Source organism: Terrapene carolina, unplaced genomic scaffold (assembly GCF_002925995.2).
Source record: "Terrapene carolina triunguis isolate 2854851 unplaced genomic scaffold, T_m_triunguis-2.0 Scaffold89, whole genome shotgun sequence".
Taxonomy (NCBI): Eukaryota; Metazoa; Chordata; order Testudines; family Emydidae; genus Terrapene; species Terrapene triunguis.
The window spans coordinates 19,090,264-19,113,202 of NW_020664440.1; the positions used below are offsets into that span (position 1 = coordinate 19,090,264).

Below are 22,939 nucleotides of genomic sequence, written 5' to 3' on the forward strand. Positions count from 1 at the left end.
GGGGAGCGGGGTGAGAGGTCGCCGTGTGGTGCGCCGGCTGCCGCTGGTTCAGGCGCTGGCGGGGACGGACGGGTCGCTGGCAGGGTCAGTCAGTCAGTCAGTCGCCGCGGGCCGGAGCTGCGGAGAGATCACCCCATCCCTCACCATGTCCTACTGCAGGGAAGAAGGTGCGTGGCGGGGGGGAAGGGCCGGGTGGGTGTGGGTGAGAAGGGCCGGTTCTCAGGGGCAGGTGGGGCCGGGCCGGCGGTGGTTTGGGGGCTGCGGGCTTGGGGAGGGGCTGGGGAAAGAGAGCACGGGAGGGGGAGGGGAATCAGAGCAACGAGGGACCCAGCGTGGGGTAGCGGGCACCCGGCGCTGCCTTCCTGCCAGCACATGGGGATAGGCGGCGCCCTGCACAGCCATCAAGGGCAATACTCCTCCGGGAGCCATAATTAACGGGTGCAGTGCGGCTAGCCTCAGGGGTTATACAAATCAGGAGCCTTTTCTCCCTCCGTGTTTGCGTTCTGGTTTTTGAGCCTTTAGGGCTTGCTCGTGTCCCATTTTTATGCTTTCCCCCCTCCCAGTCATGACAGCTAGGGGCTTCTTTTATAAAAAAATACAGTTGAATCTCTTCATTCCAACAATGGCGGTGTTAAGAAATACATCAAATATCATGAGATTTGTGTTAAAATAATGGGCGTTGACAACTCACTGGCACAAGATGTCTCTGAGGCCAAGAGTTTAGTAGGCATCAAATAAGGCTTAGGCACACATACGCATGGTAAAAATACCCAGTTATGTTAGACTGCAATACATAAAACCCTTGTACTTTGCAGCATACGCCATTTTATAGCAGGGGTTAAGTAAGAACCTACTCTCAGGGCTCATCTACACGGTGCCTCGGGGGCTTGGGTGAATTCTAAAGCCTGCCAACATTCTGCCTTCAGCACTTTAGGATTCACATCCCTCTAGTGCGCATTGCCACACTGTGTAGATAAGACTTAATTGTCCACTGTCAGGTTACCTTGTACCTTCCTGCGAAGGGCTGGTGCTGTCTGTGCTGGAGATGTAATACTGGGTTATATGACCACTCATTAAATCTGGCATGGTAATTTCTGTGTCTTGTAGCCAGATTGCACTGTGGTTGTGCTAGATCTCACTATCTGAGCTGGGTCAGTACTCAGATGGGAGAACAAGGAAAACTCCAAAGCTGCACAGGATGGTGTGTAAGACATACTGGGAGCATGCCTGTTTGGCTCCACGTTGACTCGGATATCCTAGGATGGTGCTACTGGGTACAGTGCTGTATGAGGCATTTCAGAGACCTGATCACTCATCGCTAAGGTTGCCAACTTTCTAGTTGCACAAAACTGAACACCCTAGCCCACTCCTTCCCCGAGGCCCCACTCCTGCTCATTACATTCTCCCTCCCTTGGTGGTTTGCTCTCCCCCACCGTCACTGGGCTGGGGCAGGGGGTTGGGTTGCGGGAGGGGGTAAGGGCTGTAACTGGGAGTGTGGGCTCCAGGGTGGGGCCAGAAATGAGGGTTTCAGGATGCGGGAGGGGGCTCTGGACTGGGGAAGGGAGTTGGGGTGTGTGGGGGGGTGAGGGCTCTGGCTGGGGGTGTGGGCTCTGGGGTGGGGCTGGGGATGATGGGTTTGGGGTGTAGGAGGGGGGCTCCAGGCTGGGAGGTGGTGCTGAAGGATTTGGAGTGCGGGTGGGGTCTGTGGGTTGAGGCAGGGGATTGGGGTATGGGAGGGGGTGGGGCTGAGGATGGGGGGTTCAGGGTGTGGGAGGGAGCTCTGGGTTGGGGGTGTGGGCTCTGAGGTGGGGCTAGGGATGAGGGTTTTGGGGTGCAGGAGGGTGCTCCGGGTTGGGGGGCTCAGGGCACGGGGTTGGGGTGTAGGCTTATCTCAGACGGCTACCGGGCAGGGGCACAGCGGGGGTGCTAAGGTAGGTTTCCTGCCTGTCCTGGCACCGAGGACCACGCTGCGCCCCGGAAGTGGCCAGCAGCAGGTTCGGCTTCTAGGTAGAGGCTCACAAGCAGCTCCGTGTACACCCAGCTCGTGTAAAGTGCAGAGCTGGTGCTTGGGGTGGGGGCAGTGCACGGAGCCCCGTAGCCTCCCCGCCTAGGAGCCCGACCTGCTGCTGGCCACTCAGCTCTGAAGGCCGCACAGAGGTAAGGATGGCAATATCACAACTTCCCTACAATAGCCAGATTTCACAGTTTGTGACATGTTTTTCATGGCCAGGAATTTGATAGGGCCCTATATATCACACCTACTGCTTCACTGCTATTCACTAGGCCAGTAATCCTGTCAAGGAAGGAAATTAGGTTGTTTTGGCATGATTTTTTCTTGAAAAATCCATGCTGGCTGTTCCTTATAACCCTGTTATCCTCTAGGTGTTTACAAATTGATTGATAATTTGTTCGAGTATTATTCATGGCTGCAAAGTTTGCTTGACAGGGTGGAGTGTTTGCAGTCATGCACTCTACAGTGTTTGAAATAGCAGTTGCCATGCTTCACACATTTAACTGGTAAATGTCAGACACATCGAAATGAACATTAGTAAATGTTTCACCAAACCATATACATCTTGGGATTTGTATGTGTCCGCTGATGGCAATCACGTTACCAATAGCCAGGAAAGCCTTAATTTCTAATCCCACCCTCCCTGTTGACTCACTGTGGTAGCTTCATGGAAATGTGAGACAGAAGAGAGGCTATCGTATATCACCCTTTCTCTTCCCTCCTAAATGAAGGATTGTTTCCCAAGGAAGTTTCTGACACTCCTTTTGGGAGACTATTCTGCAGTCTCATAGACTTCAGTTAGAAAAATTTACTTTGAGAATCATCCTAAATTTCCCCTAAACTTTCCATTACTCTAGTTGTATACCCTTGGACCATCATAGTGAGTTCTACCTTTGTAGTGTTTACACCCTTCAAATCTTATGCAAACTGTATTTTTCTATCCTTGGTAGTGTTCACAGCACTTCCCAATTTAATATAATCTGCAAATTTAATATGCTCTTTACTTGTTCATTTAGATCACTAACGAAAATATTGAATCCATCCCTAATACAGAGCCCCTCAATAGCCTACTAGACATTTGCCTGGAATTCAACACATGTGCCATTTATCAATACCCTTTGTTTGTGTCCCTTTAGCCAACTCTCAGTCCATTTGATGGTTTTGCTCTCCAAGCCAGTTTTGAATTACTGTAACTTTTCATCTTCCCTGATCTTCAGTGAAGTGAGCTGTGACCTTAGATTACAAATTAAGAGCTGACAGTTTCCTGTTTAACTAGTTTTTAAACAGGATATATACAGAACTGCACCTGAGTTTTAGTTCTTATGGTAACTCAATTGCAAAAATAAATAAATTTTGACAAGTCACAGTTAAGACTGCCTAAAAGTGCTACCTGCCCTGTAGCAAATTACCTTACATGCATGCTAGAAAGACACTTCTCCCCTGTAGAGCAGTAATTCTTCTAGGTCACCTTGACAGTAGCTGTGCCTGCCAAGATAAGACTAATCACTTCGAATGCTTCAGGGCATAAGATAAACTCCTTCCTAACCCCTGTGGTGTCTGCCCTACATCAACCCCCAGCTCCAAACGTACAGCATTGTGCAACTCTCCTCCAGTGATGTGCACCTTAATAAAATCTGGCTACAACTGATTAGATATATTATGGGGTTTTCTAGCTTCCTCTGTTGGAGGAGGAATATTGGGCTACGTGAATAAATGGTGTAATGTTGTACATAGTTTCTTAGTAATTGACTGGTCATTGTTTTTTCTGTGCTAAACTTTAACCAGTGCTAGCTAGTTAATATTTTGAAAGACTATAAAAAAAAGTTATCTGATGTTTGACGTGTGGGAAAGATTAGTGGGAAGCTAGTTACTTTGCTTTTAAATTATGTTGTATCTGCATATATGGCGAGTGCAGAGGAGGTTTACAGGTGTTCTTAGCAAGCCAATGGTGCCTTATGGCTTTGACCTTTAAAGTTCACCTGAAATTAGCCAAACATTTGCCATTTTTAGCTGCCTTAGTATATCCTAGCGTAAATCCTGCCTATATGCATCAAGAGAATATGGTTTGGGTCCTGTCTTTACTGTCTAATGAGACACTAAAGTCCATTGCGGAGAAACTAAATGAATTCTTTGCATCAGTCTTCACGGCTGAGGATGTGGGGGAGATTCCCAAACCTGAGCCATTCTTTTTAGGTGACAAATCCGAGGAACTGTCCCAGGTTGAGGTGTCATTAAAGGAGGTTTTGGAACAAATTGATAAACTGAACAGTAATAAGTCACCAGGACCACATGGTATTCACCCAAGAGTTCTGAAGGAACTCAAATGTGAAATTGCAGAACTACTAACTGTGGTATGTAACCTATCATTTAGATCAGCTTCTGTACCAGATGACTGGAGGATAGCTAATGTGATGCCAATTTTTAAAAAAGGCTCCAGAGGTGATCCCGGCAATTACAGGCCAATAAACCTAACTTCAGTACCAGTCAAATTGGTTGAAACTATAGTAAAGAACAGAATTATCAGACACATAGATGAACACGATTTGTTGGGGGAAGAGTCAACAAGGTTTTTGTAAAGGGAAATCATGCCTCACCAATCTGCTAGAATTCTTGAGGGGGGTCAACAAGCATGTGGAAAAGAGTGATCCATTGGATATAGTGTACTTAGATTTTCAGAAAGCTTTCGACAAGGTCCCTCACCAAAGGCTCTTAAGCAAAGTAAGCTGTCATGGGATAAGAGGGAAGGCCCTCTCATGGATCAGTAACTGGTTAAAAGATAGGAAACAAAGGGTAAGAATAAATGGTCAGTTTTCAGAATGGACAGAGGTAAATAGTGGTGTCCCCTAGGGGTCTATACTGGGACCAGTACTGTTCACATATAAATGATCTGGAAAAGGGTGTACACAGTGAGGTGGCAAAATTTGCAGATGATACAAAACTTCTCAAGGTAGTTAAGTCCCAGGCAGACTGTGAAGCGTTGCAAAGGGATCTCAAAAAACTGGATGACTGGGCAACAAAATGGCAGATGAAATTCAGTGTTAAAAAATGAAAAGTAATGCACCTTGGAAAACATAATCCCAACTACACATATAAAATGATGGGGTCTAAATTAGCTATTACAACTCAAGAAAGAGATCTTGGAGTCAGTGTGGATAGTTCTCTGAAAACATCCACTCATGCATCCGAAGAAGTGGGTTGTAGCCCACGAAAGCTTATGCTCTAATAAATTTGTTAGTCTCTAAGGTGCCACAAGTACTCCTGTTCTTTTTGCGGATACAGACTAACACGGCTGCTACTCTGAAACCTGTCAGTGTGCAGCGGCAGTCAAAAAAACTGACAATGTTGGGAATCATTAGGAAAGAGATAGATAAGACAGAAAATATCATATTGCCTCTATATAAATCCATGGTATGCCCACATCTTGAATACTGCGTGCAGATGTGGTCGCCCCATCTCAGAAAAGGTACCAAAAAGGGAAACAAAAATGATTAGGCGTATGGAACAGCTTCCATGTGAAGAGAGAGTAATAAGACTGGGACTCTTCAGCTTGGAAAAGAGACGATTAAAGAATATGATAGAGGTCTATAAAATCATGACTGGTATGGAGAAAGTAAATAAGGAAGTGCTGTTTACTCCTCCTCATAACACAAGAACTACGGGTCACCAAATAAAATTAATAGGCAGCAGGTTTAAAACAAACAAAAGGAAGTGTTTCTTCACATAATGCACAATCAACTTGTGGAACTCTTTGCCAGAGGATGTTGTGAAGGTCAAGACTATAACAGGGTTCAAAAAGAACTAGATAAGTTCGTGGAGGATAGGTCCATCAATGGCTACTAGCCAGGATGGGCAGGAATGGTGTCCCTAGCCTCTGCTTGCCAGAAGCTGGGGAATGGGTGACAGGGGATGGATCACTTGATGATTATCTGTTCTGTTCATTCCCTCTGAAGCCCCTGGCATTGGCCACTGTCGGAAGAGAGGATACTGGGCTAGATGGACTATTGGTCTGACCCAGTATGGCCATTGTTATGTTCTTTTATAACTTTAATTCTGAAAGGTTTTTTAGCATAAAGGGTCCCTAATTTTTTTATTGTGGTTCCTAGGTGTCACTGAAATACAAATAATAGTGGGTCCCAGAGTAATTTCTAACCCCAATTCCATGAATCCTAGCAGTTGACTCCGAATCTCTGATAGATGGACACCTATGGTAGCCATGAATCCCTTCAATGAGGACCTCTCTACATCTCCCCTGGCATCAAGTTCTATTGCCTAACTGCGCTTATAAAGATGTGAATATTTTTCCTAAATTACCCTGCTGTATCTTAAGCTCATTATGTCTTGCTCTGTCCTTGTTGATTAATTAGAATAATTGATCCCTGTCCTCTTCATACCATCTTTTATGTATTTGTAGACAGTTATCCTGTCTCGCCTCAGTCATCTTTTTTTTCTTGACTGAACATAGCCTGATTCTCTTAACCTTTCCTTTTAGGTCTTATTTTCCAAAACCTTTTTGTCATTTTTTAGCGGCTCTCCTCTGAACACTCTCCAATTTGTCTTTTTTAAAATGTAATGCCCAAAACCAAACACTGCTCCAATTGAAGCCTAACCAAGGCCAAGTAGATCAGACTCATTAGCTCTTAAAATGAATGCATCTGTTTACATGCACAACAGTTCAAAAGCTTGTACTGTGCAGCGGCTTGATAAATGGCTTGTTTTGTCTCAGCTTAATCCTTTTTTCTGAACTCTTGCTTTTTGTCTTTCCTTAAAATGTTAGGAAAAGACAGAATTATATTTGTGACCAAAGAGGACCATGAGACGCCAAGCAGTGCAGAACTGGTAGCAGATGACCCCAATGACCCTTATGAAGACCAAGGTCAGTAACATTTGGTAAGAGGATGGTAAGACATATATTTAACAATCTAATTTATTTGTGTGGCTCCCATTCAAATTAGTGGAGTAGGTCCTCAGAGAATCTCTAAAAGCTAGGTCAGTCTTTTTCCTAAGGCAGTACCATTAAACTTACTCGTAACTTTACTTTAACTTACTTTTTACTTTTAAACTGAGATATAATCCTTGTCTATATGTGTGACGTTCCCCTTTGGTGTTATCTGGACCGTTGATCTGCTAGGTCACTCCAATCCTTGACTCTGGGAGCCAGCCTTACCCCGCTCTGCTGTGAGAACCCCCACTCCTGGGCTGTTCACACACAGCATCTAGTATATAAGCTGCTCCTTGGATTGTGCAACCAAATGACACTAGCCAATATCTCTGGCCCCAGACACAACCCTAGGAACCTCCGTCTTGCAGTGTCCAGTTATGCCCGCTGGACGTTGCAAGCTTATATGAGTTCGTCAGTTTAACAAAGAAATTGATATGCACCAGGCTTGTTATCCCAAGGGGAGTCTCTGACATGCTTCAAACCAAGCACACTGCTTCAGGTAGAATAAACAAACAGATTTATTAACTACAAAGATAGATTTTAAGTGATAGGTAAAAAGTCAGAGCGGTTACCAAAATAAAATAAAACATAAACATGCAGTCTAAACTCTCAACCCTATTAGATTGGGCAACATCTAGATTAAGCAGTTTTTCTAACCCCACTGGATATTGCAGTCCTTAATATACAGGTTTGTTCCCTAAACCTGGGCCACTCTCCTCTGTTGCAGTCTTGTCTTCTTCTCAGTGTCTTAGTTGCTTGCAGCGAAGGTGGGAGCAGGAGAAGGGCCCAGTATGTGTCCACTCTGTCTGTTTTATACCCTCAGTCCATGTGCTTGGGGAGCACAAGTCCAGGTATGTCTGGGGGGCATTGCTGAGTCTCTCCAAGCAAGGTTGAGCAATTCCCCTAGTGTGGCCTCATGCAGGTGAGTCATTGCATTGTAGTTCCCTTGCTGGACAATGGCTGTTGATGGGTTGTTTGACACCCCGCCTGGGTGTTGGTTACTTTCCTTGCTGTTGCCTCTGGGGAACTGATATCTGGCTGATTCCCCAATTTGCAGCATGTTTTAGTGCCTACCATACAACACAATTCTCATAACTTCATATGCATTAATGATACACATATATGGATAGAGAAATGACTTTCAGCAGATCATAACCTTTCCCCTAATACCTTACAAGGCATGCTTTATACATAAGATCACAATTATATGAAAATGAGGAATAGGGGGTTACAGTATGCTCCCCCAAGGTATAGAATGTCATAGTATGACCATAGTTTATTTGCCATTTTGGCAAACAATCAACAAACTTTCTGTAATTCCACAATTTAATTCTTTCTGAAGAAACCAAAGACAGTTAATCATGTTTTGAACAGGTCTAAGAGGAGGAGTTAACACAGTTTAATTCCATACAGTAGCTTAGTGTTTCTGTAACTTCTTTATTTTGCATGTTTTCTAATGGTCCCACCTTCAGCCTCAACTACTTCAGTCCCTCTCCAGTCTTTCAAAATGTTTAATTCTGCAGTCTATCACACATGCAGTTTGTTGCAGTAGTAGTCTGAGATTTTTCAGAAATCCCAATTAGTGTGAAAGTGACTTACACCCATGACCTTGTCATGTTCTGCACCCAGTAACCCATTTCAACAAGTACTAAAACTATTTTCCTCCTCCTGTCACATAATGACAACTCTAAAGGGATCCAATTATCACTAATGCCTTAAGAGGCAAGTAATTTAACATTTGCAGTTTGGAACTGAAGTTTGCCAAATTATCAAGCAAGATAAACCAGTACTGATGCTAAACAGTTCACATCTGCAAGTGAACAAATTTAAGAACTCTCTGCTTTTACTATTGCTATTTATTATCTTTTTGCGAGATGGAATAACAGGGGATTAAGCCTTGTAAAATCATGGTTGCCTTGGGCAAGTAATTTTTTTTTTTCTCTTAAAATCGGTGAGTAAAATATCTTAGTTTATAGTTATGGTAAAACCTGAGTGGATAGATTTTGACCCAGGCTAATAAATGTCCATGAAAATTTAAGACTGGATTTGGGATTTATTGGATTGCTTTTATGTTCACCAGGCACAAAAGGCAACTGTTTGTTTCCATTTAGGGCCTCATATTTCAATCTCATTTTTAGAGGTGCTGAGATTCACAGCTCCTGTTGAAATCAATTGAAACTGTGGACGCTCAAGCAATTCTGAAAACTGGTCACTTTTATTTGGGTGCATGAGTTCAGGTATTCCAGTTTGAAATTTGGCTATAGTGTCTACTTCAGTTTGCATGAATTGAGGCATACTAAGTCTCAAGTCTTGTTGCCTCCAACTTTGACTGAAGTTGAGCTAAGTTGTTTCTTTTCCCAGTTGAAAATCTGTTAAACATACAATAGTTAGCAGAAACTCTGCCCCAGCATTGTAATCTCTAGGGGGCAGTATTCATGCATCATTTAGCACCCAGAAAAGGATATTGGTGATGCTATGTTAACAAACAAACATACAGTACACAGTCTAATTTGAACCATCTTGTCTTGTATAATTAAACTCTTTTTTTGTTTTCGTACATAGATTTGTGCTAAAATGAGCATGCATCACCTACCTGCACAGATTCTGAACCTGTTTACAGCAGTATTCAGAGTGAACAGTTGTATCTGACCACATCCTCACCTTGGATTCCTTGTCTTTTGTAATGATCTAAATGAAAATTGGGACAAGGGATTAGAGAAAGCTTTCATGACTTTAGATGCCACATGTATGTCAGGTGAACAGATTTCTTTCAGGTAGAACAGTAACTTATCAGACTCCTTCCCATAGCATGCTTGATTCAAAGTCAAAAATTTCTCTTGAAGCTTAGGACAGTATGGTGAGAGATGCTCAGTACCCTACTTTCTCGGCCATCAATCAGTTCAGCCACTCAGAAGGCTGCTAGAATCTATGAAGTGAAGTGATATTCTGGGGCATTGCTCAATAAGGATGTGATAGCATATGTATGTTAGAAGAACATTTAACCCTGATGTGTGTGGTGGTTTAAACCAAGACATTATTAGTATTAGCCCAATATCTGGGAATTTAAGACTGTGTTATGTTTAGGGGGTAGGTTGAGAGAACAGCCCATGTGGAACTTCTTGTGAAAGCTAGTAATAAAAGATGATTAAACATAACTTCACAGTAACAAATAAGTAGAAACAGACATTCTTACACAGTACTTGATGATATACCTCAGATATGGTGCTCAAAATAAGTTTAATTGGCTTTCTCAATATATGGGACTGGCAGGCTTGGTGTGATTGAGGTTAACCGTACACCCTTTCTGAGATGAAAAGAAATAGCTGGTTCCCCCTTAAACTTTCCAGTGTGTGTGTCTTATTTCAGAAAGATGTGTAGAAGCTAAAGTTTAGTGTCTGTCAGGAGTTCCTTTACCCCTCGTATTTTCAGGCAGGATGTGTTATTGGCTAAGAGCCAATGCTCAAACAGCAGATTTGTTTTCACCAATCTGCACAATAAGATTTGTCAGCATCTCCACTTTGAAAGCAGTGCATCAGATTCTAAAGATTTCAGGTAGAATCTAGTACTGGCCATGAAATCCAAACTGTATTTGCATCTGTTTTCTTCTCAATTTATGTCTGTATACACAACTTCCTGACTATAGAGAGGAGAATAGAGCCCAAAGTATCTACAAATAGTTAGTTCTGTAGTACAGTTGACCCTTCTATGAAAAGCATTTTCTGAGAGAAGTTTATCTGATCAGCCAGTTATTGTACTCTGGGGAAAAACAATGAAGAAACATATTTAAATGCTGTCTCAAACATTTTAGAAAAAGCTGTTTTCTCTTATAGTGTTAATAGCCTGTGATGGGTGATTGTTTTCATTGATCAATATGGTGGTGGTAAGATCCCAACTCCCTTCTGCCTGGCCTGTCTCTCTTTTGCAAAACTAGACTGCCGAAAATAAAGATCCCACGACAACCTCACATCTGGAGAATATAAGCCCTTGGAGATGTTATAATGCATTTTAACAGTTCATAGAATGAAAAATCACCTTAAGTGGTGTGCAACTGAACAAAAAAGACTGCTGCTTTTATTGGCAAATTCTAACATTCATGCAGTCTTGGGTTATAGGAAGTTGCTTCAAGTCTTAGAATATCTCCCATTATCATTGTAAAGACAGTGTGTTGGAATTTTTTTTTAAAGTGACACTTCTGAACTGGAAGTCATGTCTTCAACAACCAGGGCTTCTCTAGTAATGGGGTGTGTGAATGTAAACTTATCTCATTGGAACTGAGCCACAACAGTTCATAATATTTTGAGTTATATTAATAATTATGGTCAAGCAAGCCAGTCAGGTTTGCTGTATTGTCAGTGCCAGCTCAAAAGAGGGAAGAAAAGGATCTCTTGGCATTGGTGTGACGCAGATACAAGTGATTCGAACATGAACTCTGAGCATAGTTCTTCTCTTGGGACCTGTAAGGACAAGTTGCTTTGTTATTCTTTCATGGCAGTGGTTGCATAAATGAAGTTAGCATGTCATAGAATCTAGTTCCTTTCCCAGTTGGACAGCCTGGGCAGAATTTGAAGATGGCCAAGACAACTCATCTGGAAGGGCCAGTGAAATGCCATGTTTATGTTGGATGTGGAAGGGCTTTGGTGGGAGGGAGATATGTATCCTCTCACAAAGCAGTAATTCCAGCACTTTAGACCACCAGCTAGCTGTACTCTGGATTTATATTCCCAATTTGGCCTTTCCAGGCCTATTATGGGTGGGGGAGGAGAGAGAAAAGGCTCGAAGCTAGTTGTGTTGGGGAAATCTTGCAATGAAAAGGACATCTTATCCCTGTCCTTTCCATTAGACATGCATACGATCCAACATGAAAATGGTTTTTGCATTAAATACTGTAGTATGGTTTTTTTGAACATGCCATGAGTTGCTGCCACAATTTAAGGGTTTTCTCAAAGTTTCTCACTTCAGCTCTCCAAAGCTACAACACAGCAAATCAAAAAACGATAAACAATTCACATATCACAGATTGCAGTTGTATCTGAGGGGAGGGGAAAGATATGGGCAAAACATTTTGAAGCATTGTAGGGCAGAAGCTCTAGTTTATTGTGTGATTTTTATTTAAAAGAAAATTGGAAAAGTCTTTAGCCGTTCATAAAGTAACATGCAGGTTTTTTTAATTTAGCTTATACTTTGAACAGGAGATCTGATTTCCAGTGTTCAACTTCTGTGGCATAATTCACAGTAATGGCCCTTTTGATCTTTTTTTACTGTACTATACATAGAATAATCACATTTAAGGAGGAATATGCTTATTATATAAATGCCTTACTCTGCACTGAGTACTAATATAATGTAAACCTTTAAATTTATGCAGAATGTGATCATTATTTTGCAGCCCTCCTGACACTTGTTATTACAATGCAAAACAATTGTTGTAGCTCTAGTTGTTAAATTCCTCTTTTACATCAAAAGATTATCTTTATTAAGTTTCTGATCAATAGATTGCATAGGAAAATCCTAATTATCGTGTTGTTTCTCTTGGGTAAGATCATAGAATATCGGGGTTGGAATGGACCTCAGGAGGTCATCTAGTCCAACCCCCTGCTCAAAGCAGGACCAATCCCCAACTAAATCATCCCAGCCAGGGCTTTGTCAAGCCTGACCTTAAAAACCTCTAAGGAAGGAGATTCCACCACCTCCATATGTCTGGAGCCCACTTTCTAAGCCAGAAGTATTAAAAGTACAATGGGCAAAGCTACAGCTGATTCCCAGCTAAGTGGGATGGCAAACTGAGGTAGATTTAAATTACAGCTTTTAGAACAGAAAAGCTGTACTAAAGTTACATTGTGACTCTCATTATAACATCCTCTCTTTGCAGGGATGGGCCGGGAAAATTGCCTAAGAATCTCTTCATCTGCTTTTGAATTACAGAAAGATGAAAAAATATTTTTCGCAATTTAAGACTTTGCTTTTTGCTTCCACGGTGCAAACAGATGAACATCACAGGTGTTGAATTTTTCAGGGTGACTATTCCTAACTGAGGACCTGTTTCTATTACTTGCAAAATATATATATATAATTTAAAAATTAAGAAACCTCTTATAATTGTTTTTAAATATTTTGTGCATGCCAGGTGACTTTTGTGAATGTTACAGCACTGTTAGCATAACTAACGTTTTAAGTAGAAGGCATTAATCACAAAAGATTCTCAATAAATAGATTTCAGTGTAAAAGCAGGTTCTGTATTGAAATCATTGTCTAGTGGCAGGAGTGGTTCCCAAAACTGCTAGTGAAGGCACAGGCCCTTCCCTGAAACTTCCCATTATACAACAAATGAGGATCATAAACAGACCCCCAAAAAGATGTTGGCGGAAGGAAAGGATACTACAAGATCACGTAGAGTACATGTCTTGACAGTTCCATTAACTTTAGTGCTTTTGTGGGTTTTTTAAACTTTCCATAGGTGAGACAGTAGAAGTGAGTTTTGAGGATACATTTAAATGGGGGGGGATCACTTGACTTCCTCTTTGCACTGCAAGAGACAATTGTGTGGCTTTCCAGGCTTGCTAAAGAAACTAGCAGAGCTTGTAAGCGCCCAGTCTTCAATAACGTAATTTTGAAGGGCCTACAAGTTCCTCAAGGCTAATTGTTTTGGGGTTTTCCTGAGGTTTTTTGAATGGGGAGCATGTCTGAAGAGGATTGAGAAACTGAAATGTTAATATTATGAATTTAAAATGTTCAAAAGTAAGGAAGTTAAAACAAAGGTTCTCTTAAGAATGCTAGTTCAGCATCATTGCACCTTTTGCAATTTATACTCCTGTGTTTTAAATATGTACAAAACATAAATGTTAAGTGTCCTTATCAAATATACAAGATGTGCCAAACTAATCTTTACTTCTTGCATTCTGGGTATTTTAAATTTGTAGATTCCAATGCCAGAAGGGACCATTGTGATCATACAGGCTCACCTCTGTATAACACAGGCCATAGAACTTCCTCAATATAATTCCTAGAGTAGATCTTTTAGAAAAACATCTAATATTAATTTTAAAATTGCCAATGATGGAGAATCAACCATGACCCTTGGTAAATTGTTCCAAGGTTAATTATACTCATTGTTAAAAATTTATGCCTTATTTCCAGTCTGAGTTTTTGTCTAGCTTCAACTTCTGGCCATTGGATCATGTTATATGTTTGCAAGATTGAAGTACCCATTATCAAATATTTGTTCCCCATGTAGTAGTTATAAACTATGATCAGGTCACCTCATAACCTTCTCTGTGTTAAGTTAAATAAATTGAGTTCCCTTAGTCTGTCACTATAAGGTGTGTTTTCTAATTCTTTAATTATTCTCATGGCTCTTCTCTGAACCCTCTCCAATTTATCAACACCCTTTTTGAACTGTGGACACCAAAACTGAACACAGTATTCCAGCAGAGGTGTCACCAGTGCCAAATACAGAGGTGAAATAACTCTCTTCTACTCAAAATTCCCCTGTTTATGCATCCAAGAATCGCATTAGCCCTCTTGGCCATAGGATCGCACTGGAAGCGCGCATGCAGTGACTCTATCACAATCCCCAAATCTTTTTCAGAGTCACTGCTTCCCAGGATAGAGTCCCCCATCGTGTAAGTGTGGCCTACATTCTTTGTTCCTAGATATATACTTAGCTGTAGTAAGACGCATATTGTTTGCTTGCGTCCAGATTACCAAGTGATCCCATTCGCGCTGTATCAGTGACCTGTCCTCTTCAGCATATACCATTCCCCCGATTGTGTCATCTGCAAAGTTTGTCAGTGATGATTTTATGATTTCTTCCAGGTGACTGATAAAAATGTTCAATAGCCAACAACCAATCTTTGTGGGACCTTAATAGAAACACATCTGCTGGATAATGATTCCCGGTTTGCAGTTCGAGACCTATCAGTTAGCCAGTTTTTAATCCATTTAATGGGTGCCAGGTTCGTTTTATATCAGTCACATTTCTTAACCAAAATGTCATGCAGTACCAAGTCAAATGTCTTAAAAAAAGTGAACAGACTGTTGGGAATCATTAGGAAAGGGATAGATAATAAGACAGAAAATATCATATTGCCTCTATATAAATCCACGGTATGCCCACATCTTGAATACTGCGTGCAGATGTGGTTGCCTCATCTCAAAAAAGATATATTGGGACTTGGAAAAGGTTCAGAAAAGAGCAACAAAAATGATTAGGGGTATAGAATGACTGTTGTATGAGAAGACATTAAAAAGACTGGGACTTTTCAGCTTGGAAAAGAGACGACTAAGGGGGGATATGATAGAGGTCTATAAAATCATGACTGGTATGGAGAAAGTACATAAGTGTTAGTTATTCCTTCTCATAACACAAGAACTAGGGGCCACCAAATGAAATTTATAGGCAGCAGGTTTAAAACAAACAAAAGGAAGTATTTTTTCACACAATGCACAGTCAACCTGTGGAACTCTTTGCCAGAGGATGTTGTGAAGGCCAAGACTATAACAGGGTTCAAAAAAGAACTAGATAAATTCATGGAGGATAGGTCCATCAGTGGCTATTAGCCATGATGGGCAGGGATGGTGTCCCTAGCCTCTGTTTGCCAGAAGCTGGAAATGGGTGACGGGATGGATCACTTGATAATTACCTGTTCTGTTCATTGCCTCTGGGGCGCCTGGCATTGGCCACTGTCGGAAGACAGGATACTGGGCTAGATGGACCTTTGGTCTGACCCCATATAGCCATTCTTATGTTCTTATAACACTGTTGGATGATTTAAAAAAGCTAATGCCCAGCAGAATGCCACTTAAAAGCATTAATAAAGGAAATACTTTAGAGGTGCAGTAGATAATAGATATACAAGCTCACATTACAAGCCAACTACAACAAAAGTCAGTATTCCAAGAATGAATTTGTAATGTTAAAGGGAGTCCTAATGTAGATCTCTGCATCTCTGATACAACCTAATTATAGGCACTTAAGTAGGTTAGAGAGGACAAAACAAGTATTGCCATAAGTGCAGACATTTTTATTTGTGGCTGTGATATTATCAATTTCCGGTAGCTAAGAGGGTTTAGGTTGGATGAGCTCTGCAGTTAATTGCCAGTCTAAGCTCTGGACCTGTTATGATGCAAATTGAGTGGTTTTCGAGTGAGCCTCAACTAGTGCTTAACAGTAGGTCTGGATTAGAGGATCAATGTGCTGCAGACTACCTCCAGAAGAAAAAGTGCAACTTTCTATTAGTTCAGAGATTTAAAAAAAAAGCCAATCCTGCCCACTTGCTTCATGTAAAAGGATGTCCTAGGTGACCCTAGAGGTGTCTTCCAGTTCTAATTGGGTAGAATTCTAGTTGATCTACTAGATCACTTTTAGTGTAGGGAGACTTTTCTGTGCCTCTGGTCCACTGGGAACAAAGCTCTTATTCTTGTTCAGCTTTCTTTTAAAATGTGGTTTCTGTGTAGTTGGTATTAGAAGCTTGTGTCTTCTTAATGGGGAGATTAGTGGAGTTATACCTATTTTTCTACTTTTACAATATCCAGGAGTATGTACCAAAGATTCATGTGTGGAAAGTCATAATTTACAGTTGAACTTTGTGTCACCATGCAGTCTTGAGTTTTAAAACTAATAATTTCTGTTTCAGCTTGAGGATTATATGACAAGGAATTTTATTACTGCAATGCCCTGATCAGGTTAATTTCAGAAAACTTTTTCGATGCTCTTAAAGTATTTGAGACACAACCAGTCATTTTAACAGCTGATATTCCGTAATGTCCCTCAGTGACTTCAAATTCTAGTTTGGTCTGTTTACAAAGCAAAACCATATTTCTTTTACACTGCAAGATCAACCTACGTTCTTTCTGCTTTATATCCTCCCTAGCAAGAGAGAGTCTGCAACAGGCTATCCACATTTTTTATGACCTCCTGCTTCTCCCCTCCTCCCCCGCTTGGATCCCAGCCATGGTTTGCCAAAGATGATGGACTGTACTAGCTACATCTTATCCATGAAAGAGATTTTGTCCAGCAGGATAAGTGACAATTCTGTGAGCGTGTCCAAAAGACCTATGCATGACAATGTTCCAGTCTTTGGGTAGTAAATAGCACTTCCAACACGGAAATGGTACAAAGAGGACTGTGCAGTTTACTACTAGGCTTGGTGTAAAGCAGATAGTCAGAATTCAGTGCCTTCTGGGGTGCTGAACCAAACGCACTTTGCTTCAGTTGTAAATGCTGTTTTCTTCTGACCTGATCTGGTTGAATGGAAGTGAACTCCAGAGACTCTCAAGATTCTTGAGCAAAAAACAGTAAACGTTTTAAGTGTGTATACTACAATGAGTGCTTAGCTATTGTTTTTCCTACTTTGTTCATTTTTTTTTTAAAAATAAAACATGAATTGTGGTCCCCAAGCACTTGGGGTAACGTAACTAGTAGGCCCAGTGCAGAGAGAATCTTCAGAGATTTTAGATGTTAAAGGCCACTGCCCTACCAAATTTCAAGTCCCTGCTACAAACATAGGGGTCACTAGAGCTTTTCAAAGAAAAAGTCACCCAAATTTTTTAACATGGGCAAAACCTCTTTTCCTAGCCTTATTCTCAGCAATGGCTGAAGCTTTATGGCTTAAATTTTCAAAAAATAAATCCGACAGAGGCAGACACTCATTAAGGAAAATTTCAGTCCAAACAGTTAGTTTGGCAACATAATAAGCGACTGAAAACAGGGTCTTATAGCGGTAAGTATCAGGCAACCTTAAGTTATCTTCTTGGGGGATGAAGGCTAGTAGCACAACCTATAATAACATTATCAATTCACTTTATTTTATTTTTTTACAAGCTTACATTTCTTGATCTTGTTAAGCTGTTTAACTTCTTGCCTTCATGTTTTGTGTTTTCATTCCTAGAATAGATCCAGATATCTTTTTCCTGTGATGTTGTCATTGTGTCCTCTTTTCCTTATCAAACTGTCTGTACTGGGCTATCTTGATTATCACTTCAAAAGTTTTTTTTCCCCCTCCTACTTAATTGGCCTCTCAGAGTTGGTAAGACAACTCCCACCTTTTCATGCTCTCTGTATGTGTATATATATCTCCTCAATATATGTTCCATTCTATGCATCCGAAGAAGTGGGCTGTAGCCCATGAAAGCTTATGCTTAAATAAATTTGTTAGTCTCTAAGGTGCCACAAGTACTGTTCTTTTTGCGGATACAGACTAACACGGCTGCTACTCTGAAAATTGTCTTCTCTGTTTCCTTCCCTATGATTTCTTTATTTTCCCAGAGACTGAATTGGGCCATGAACTAACCTCTCCTCTTTCCCTTTCTCAGCAGTGAGTCATACAGGTCAGAGTTGAGGCACATTGGCTGGCAATACAAGGGTGGCTTGCATTGCCACTGTTGATGCTGTACTGGTTTTGTGGATGTAATAAAGAACCTCAGACTTCAGTGCTGTCACCCAGTACATTTCATAGAACAAAATTCACCTAAAAACCAAGAAGACAACCTATAGGACACCTAATTTTTATTCTGTCTTTTGTCTTTTTGTTCAGGATTGATATTGCCTAGTGGAGATATCAATTGGAATTGCCCGTGCCTTGGTGGAATGGCTAGTGGTCCCTGTGGGGAACAATTCAAATCGGCCTTTTCCTGTTTCCACTATAGCACAGAAGAAATAAAGGGATCGGACTGCGTGGACCAGTTCCGTGCCATGCAGGAGTGCATGCAGAAGTATCCAGACCTTTACCCTCAAGAAGATGATGAAGAGAAAGAAAATCTGAGCAAAGATTTGGAAACTACTCCTGCAGAGGCTGCGGTAGCCAAAGAGGAGAAGGGATCTAGCTAATGAAGATGCATGGAGGCTCTTGTCTCCACTCCTTAAAATCAGAGACATGGACGTTTTGAAAAGTGTCTGTCTTTTGAGTCTTCAAGAAGTGTTTCACCTTTAATGTTCTATACACTGTATTGTATGAAATAACTTATTACAGGAGCAGAGACCTCAGCCCTGTGGTCTTGCAAGTAAACACTGCAGGAAGAGCAAGTATATATGTAGGTACTGTGTAAAATGTTAGTGGGTACAGCCACTGCTTTAAAAAAAAAATTCTCCAGTTCTCAGTTTGCATATTGGGTTGAATAATGTCTGTAAAAGTATAAAACATACTTTTTTCAACCAAAAAGTTCCATTAGCCAGTGTGTCAGGTCTATATCCATTTCAGTTCATTCTGATCAGTAGTTGTTCCTTTTCAATGTGTTCTGTGCTGTTGATAGGAAAAGCATTTTGTGGAATTTCTTAAAGCTTCTCTGCCAGAGAGTAGCCCTTAAAAGGAGCGAAGCTTAGAAGTTGCAAACTCCATAATTTCAAATGGCACTAAAAGATATTGGCTGCATATACTACTGATTCCAGGTAAAGATTTCCTGAAAACTAAAGTTAAAATGTGTGGCTTTTTTAATTTTATGAACTGAATATGGCTCTTGCCTTTTGAAAATGGTGTGTTGAGCAGTTTTTGATAAAACTATCAAGTGAATGGGAAGAATGCTGATCACTGTGTTCCTTTGTTCTGAAAGCCCTGCTTTTGGGGTCCCTCTGTTAGCGCCTGTTCCTTCTGTATAGACAAGTTCTTACAATATGCCATTGACAATAAAATTGAAATGTTACCCGGAGTAACACCCTCAGAGCAGATACTGTGACTTGAGCACATATTAAAAAAGCAAAATCTTTTTACCTTGCTTAGAAGCCTGTCTCGTTGTTGTTGTTGTTTGTTGTTGTTGTTTTTTTAATTAGTAGTGCTTGGATTGAAAGTAAAGCCTGACATTCTCTTATATTGTAAAGAGATTTTGAACTCATCTGAAATTCCTCTTAGGTTAAAGTAGTTGACTTTTGTATTTACCAGGTGTATGGCTTATTCCTTCTTTCTCTGAGAAGCATGAGCAATGAAAGCACCTCCTCAGGCTGGAGTGGGATGGGTACAGGACCCATCTCAGAAGTCCATAGTGGCTATGAAGCAACAAGAACCTCTTGCCATAATCCATGAATCATGTGAAGTTAAGTATATATAAAATGAAAGATATGATCTGCTTTAGACTTGTATATGGCCAGTCTAATATAAAAATTACATTGGATTACAACTTGCAAGTCAAAGGGATAATACATATACCACCCTCTCCACTAGCAAAAAGACGGCCATGATAGACAGTGTGATACTGAAGCCTTGGGTAAGATCCCTTTCATAATATGCAATACCATGTGTAACTTGCCTTCACACTCATTGATCAGTTGTTGCCTAAATATAGCAAAGTACATTTTACAATAGCATTAATTCTCCCCAGCAGGTGTGATAATGTTTAGATACTTGCCTTGGTGGCTAAAAGCCTTTGGCTTCATCTCTCAACACTGCTGAGATGCCCTATATCAATACTTTGGTTTAGTGTTACTTGCTTATTAAGTTATTTCAGTGTAAATGGACCTATTTATTCTCTTCTGCTAGCCTCTGAAGTGCTGTCTGCACTCTTTGAATTTCAGTAGTAGTTGAATCTTCATCCAGGATTAGGCAGTTGGTAATAACTCAGTCCTAGGGGGATGGATAGCAAGTACTCTGGGCAGACTTTGCATTTAAAAGAAGCAAAGTGTGCGAAAGTTTCAGTCTGTGCATGAAACAGTCAGCAAAACAGATGCCAAATTAACAACTGAGAAAGTGGGCACAAAAGTGAGTGATAAACCTTGACGACTAGGCAATTGGGCCATGGAGAAATGAAATCTCAGGCAAACAGATAAATACTGAGCACTGATAACGAATCACGTGTACCTGAACCTTTGTTTTCAAAAGGAAACCCAGCTTGCGATTTGTTAAAGGAATACCACAGTGTGAAGGAGTGCTCTGTTCTAAGAACTGCTTGCCTGTTGTGCTTGTGTGGTGTGCTTTTCTTTCCCACGCTGCCTTGTCACCTTGCTACTTTAGGATTTATTATCTGTAACTGAGTATTTGGAGCATCTGTGTTCTGAATACAGAATGCATGAGTTCTAGCCTTGTATTTGTGTTGCATCTCAATCCATACTTCAGTCCCTTGTCAGCGTGTCCCATATTGTCAAAAATCATTATGTATTTGTTCTTAGTTGTGCCTTCTGTATGCTGTACAAACAGGAAGGAGCATATAGTCCTTTCCTCAGAGAGCTTACACTTTTAATTTCCTAACCAAAACAATGTCAACTTTCGGTATACAATTTTACAACTAAGAGTAGATTAAAACTAAGTTGCCTCCTGCTATTTCTAATGGCATTCTAATGCCATTTCCATTGTTCATAATTTCTTGTTCCAGACTGTGTGCACTGTCGATCAGTTACCGTATTCTACCCTAGATCTGTCTGCATTACACTGGATGATGAAAGGATTCTTGTATTTACACCATATAGCTTAACATACTTTAGGGTTCCTGAGTAGCAGCCGTGTTAGTCTGTATCCGCAAAAAGAACAGGAGTACTTGTGGCACCTTAGAGACTAACAAATTTGTTAGTCTCTAAGGTGCCACAAGTACTCCTGTTCTTTTTAGGGTTCCTTTTTGCCTAAATTATTTGTAGTGAGAGAGTGCCTAGGAGTCCCCGTCATGGACCAGGACCCCATTGTGCTAGGTGGTGTATAAACGGAAGAAAAGGATGGTCCCTGCATCAAACAATCTAAGTAAAAATTACGAAAGTTTCTATATGTACACAGGATGTGTAGATAGCCAGCCACTTTTAAAACCTCTTGAGTATTTTATAAAAGGGAATTCTGGAATTGCAGGAGATGATGGTTTACCTTTTAAAGAGAACTCAATAGAAGTTTCATTCTTAACCAAAAATCTAGAAGTTAGTGGCTAAAATAATTGAGCCACCACTCATTTTTCATACTGTCCCTTAAAATGCAATTACACTTTGAAAAGTGGCTTTAAAAATGGAATAATGACATTTTTATTTTTCAGTGACTTGCAGATCAGTTCTGCTAATTTCCAAAATTTTCTTTATTTTTGACCATTTCTAACTGCTAGCTCTACAAACTTCACTTGAGACCTAAAAGTCTGCTAAAAGCTTATTTAGTGGAGAGTGATGCACAAGCCAAAATATAGTATGCAGTTCATTCTGTGTAGGTTCTTGCACTGCTCTCGTCATGGTATGTGGGCACGGTACTCTGCTGTGTTAACAGGAATAAAACAGTGTAAAAAAACCTTGCTTTTGGGATTTAAAATCCATTAGTCATATAATGTTTTTTGCACTTTTATATAAGGTGGTATGGGGACTCACTAACAGAGCAGATGCTTAAATATTACCATTTTACAGCTGAAACAATTGAGGCACAGAGAGGCTAGCTGACTTACCCGTAGTCCTGTTGTCACTGGTAATTGCAACTAGAATCAGTCTCCAGAACAGTTCTGTCTTCTGATTAGTATCCATGTCCTTAGAAAAATTGTATGAAGATGCTGCCTGCTCAGCATAGGAAGGAAACTTCCTAGTTTTAAATGGCTGATTTCCACTTGATTATCTGTTCTGTTCATTCCCTCTGAAGCACCTGGCATTGGGTCATTTTCGGAAGACAGGGTGCTAGGCTAGATGGAGCTTTGGTCTGACCCAGTATGGCCGTTCTTATGAGGAGAGGGGGACAGATAAAAGAAACAACTGAGTGTTACTGGGCTAGAGATTGTTGCTATAACCTTTCCTTTACTTTATATGTTAATGTGGGTATTTGTGCAAGGCTGGTACAACTCCCTCATACTACACCTTCATCAGTACTACCTTTTGTTGGTGCTGTTTCTCTTTTATAATGCAAGTTCCAATTTAATCAATCAAGGCTATTTTAACAAGTAACAGATGATAAAATGCTTCCCAACATTATGTGGCAGGCTGTTGAAATTGTAGACAAGGGGTCATTTTTATTAGTTGCCGGAGATGGAATGTAAACCTGCATGTGGCAAATATTGCTGCTTTTTCAATTTCTTTTGTTTACTACTTTTAACAAGATGTACTGGATCTCTGCCACAACCAT

The 22,939-nt window shown here is 40.8% G+C and overlaps 1 protein-coding gene across 1 annotated transcript; it reads left to right on the forward strand.

The window, feature by feature from the left end:
- Positions 1 to 27: 27 nt before the first annotated feature.
- Positions 28 to 19,662, forward strand: CHCHD4 (coiled-coil-helix-coiled-coil-helix domain containing 4). Its single transcript, XM_024207526.2, has 3 exons — positions 28 to 167; positions 6,786 to 6,884; positions 18,482 to 19,662. The coding sequence occupies exons 1-3, from the start codon at positions 146 to 148 to the stop codon at positions 18,772 to 18,774; spliced, it is 414 nt and encodes a 137-aa protein (XP_024063294.1). The 5' UTR covers positions 28 to 145; the 3' UTR covers positions 18,775 to 19,662.
- The last annotated feature ends 3,277 nt before the right edge of the window (positions 19,663 to 22,939 follow it).

What these genes read in the sequence shown, in the direction of transcription:
- CHCHD4 (XM_024207526.2), top strand. Translation starts at nt 146, where the DNA reads ATGTCCTACTGCAGGGAAGAAG. An exon ending in GTCCTACTGCAGGGAAGAAG is followed by an intron (nt 168 to 6,785) that starts GTGCGTGGCGGG and finishes TTAAAATGTTAG; the next exon opens with GAAAAGACAGAATTATATTT. An exon ending in TGACCCTTATGAAGACCAAG is followed by an intron (nt 6,885 to 18,481) that starts GTCAGTAACATT and finishes CTTTTTGTTCAG; the next exon opens with GATTGATATTGCCTAGTGGA.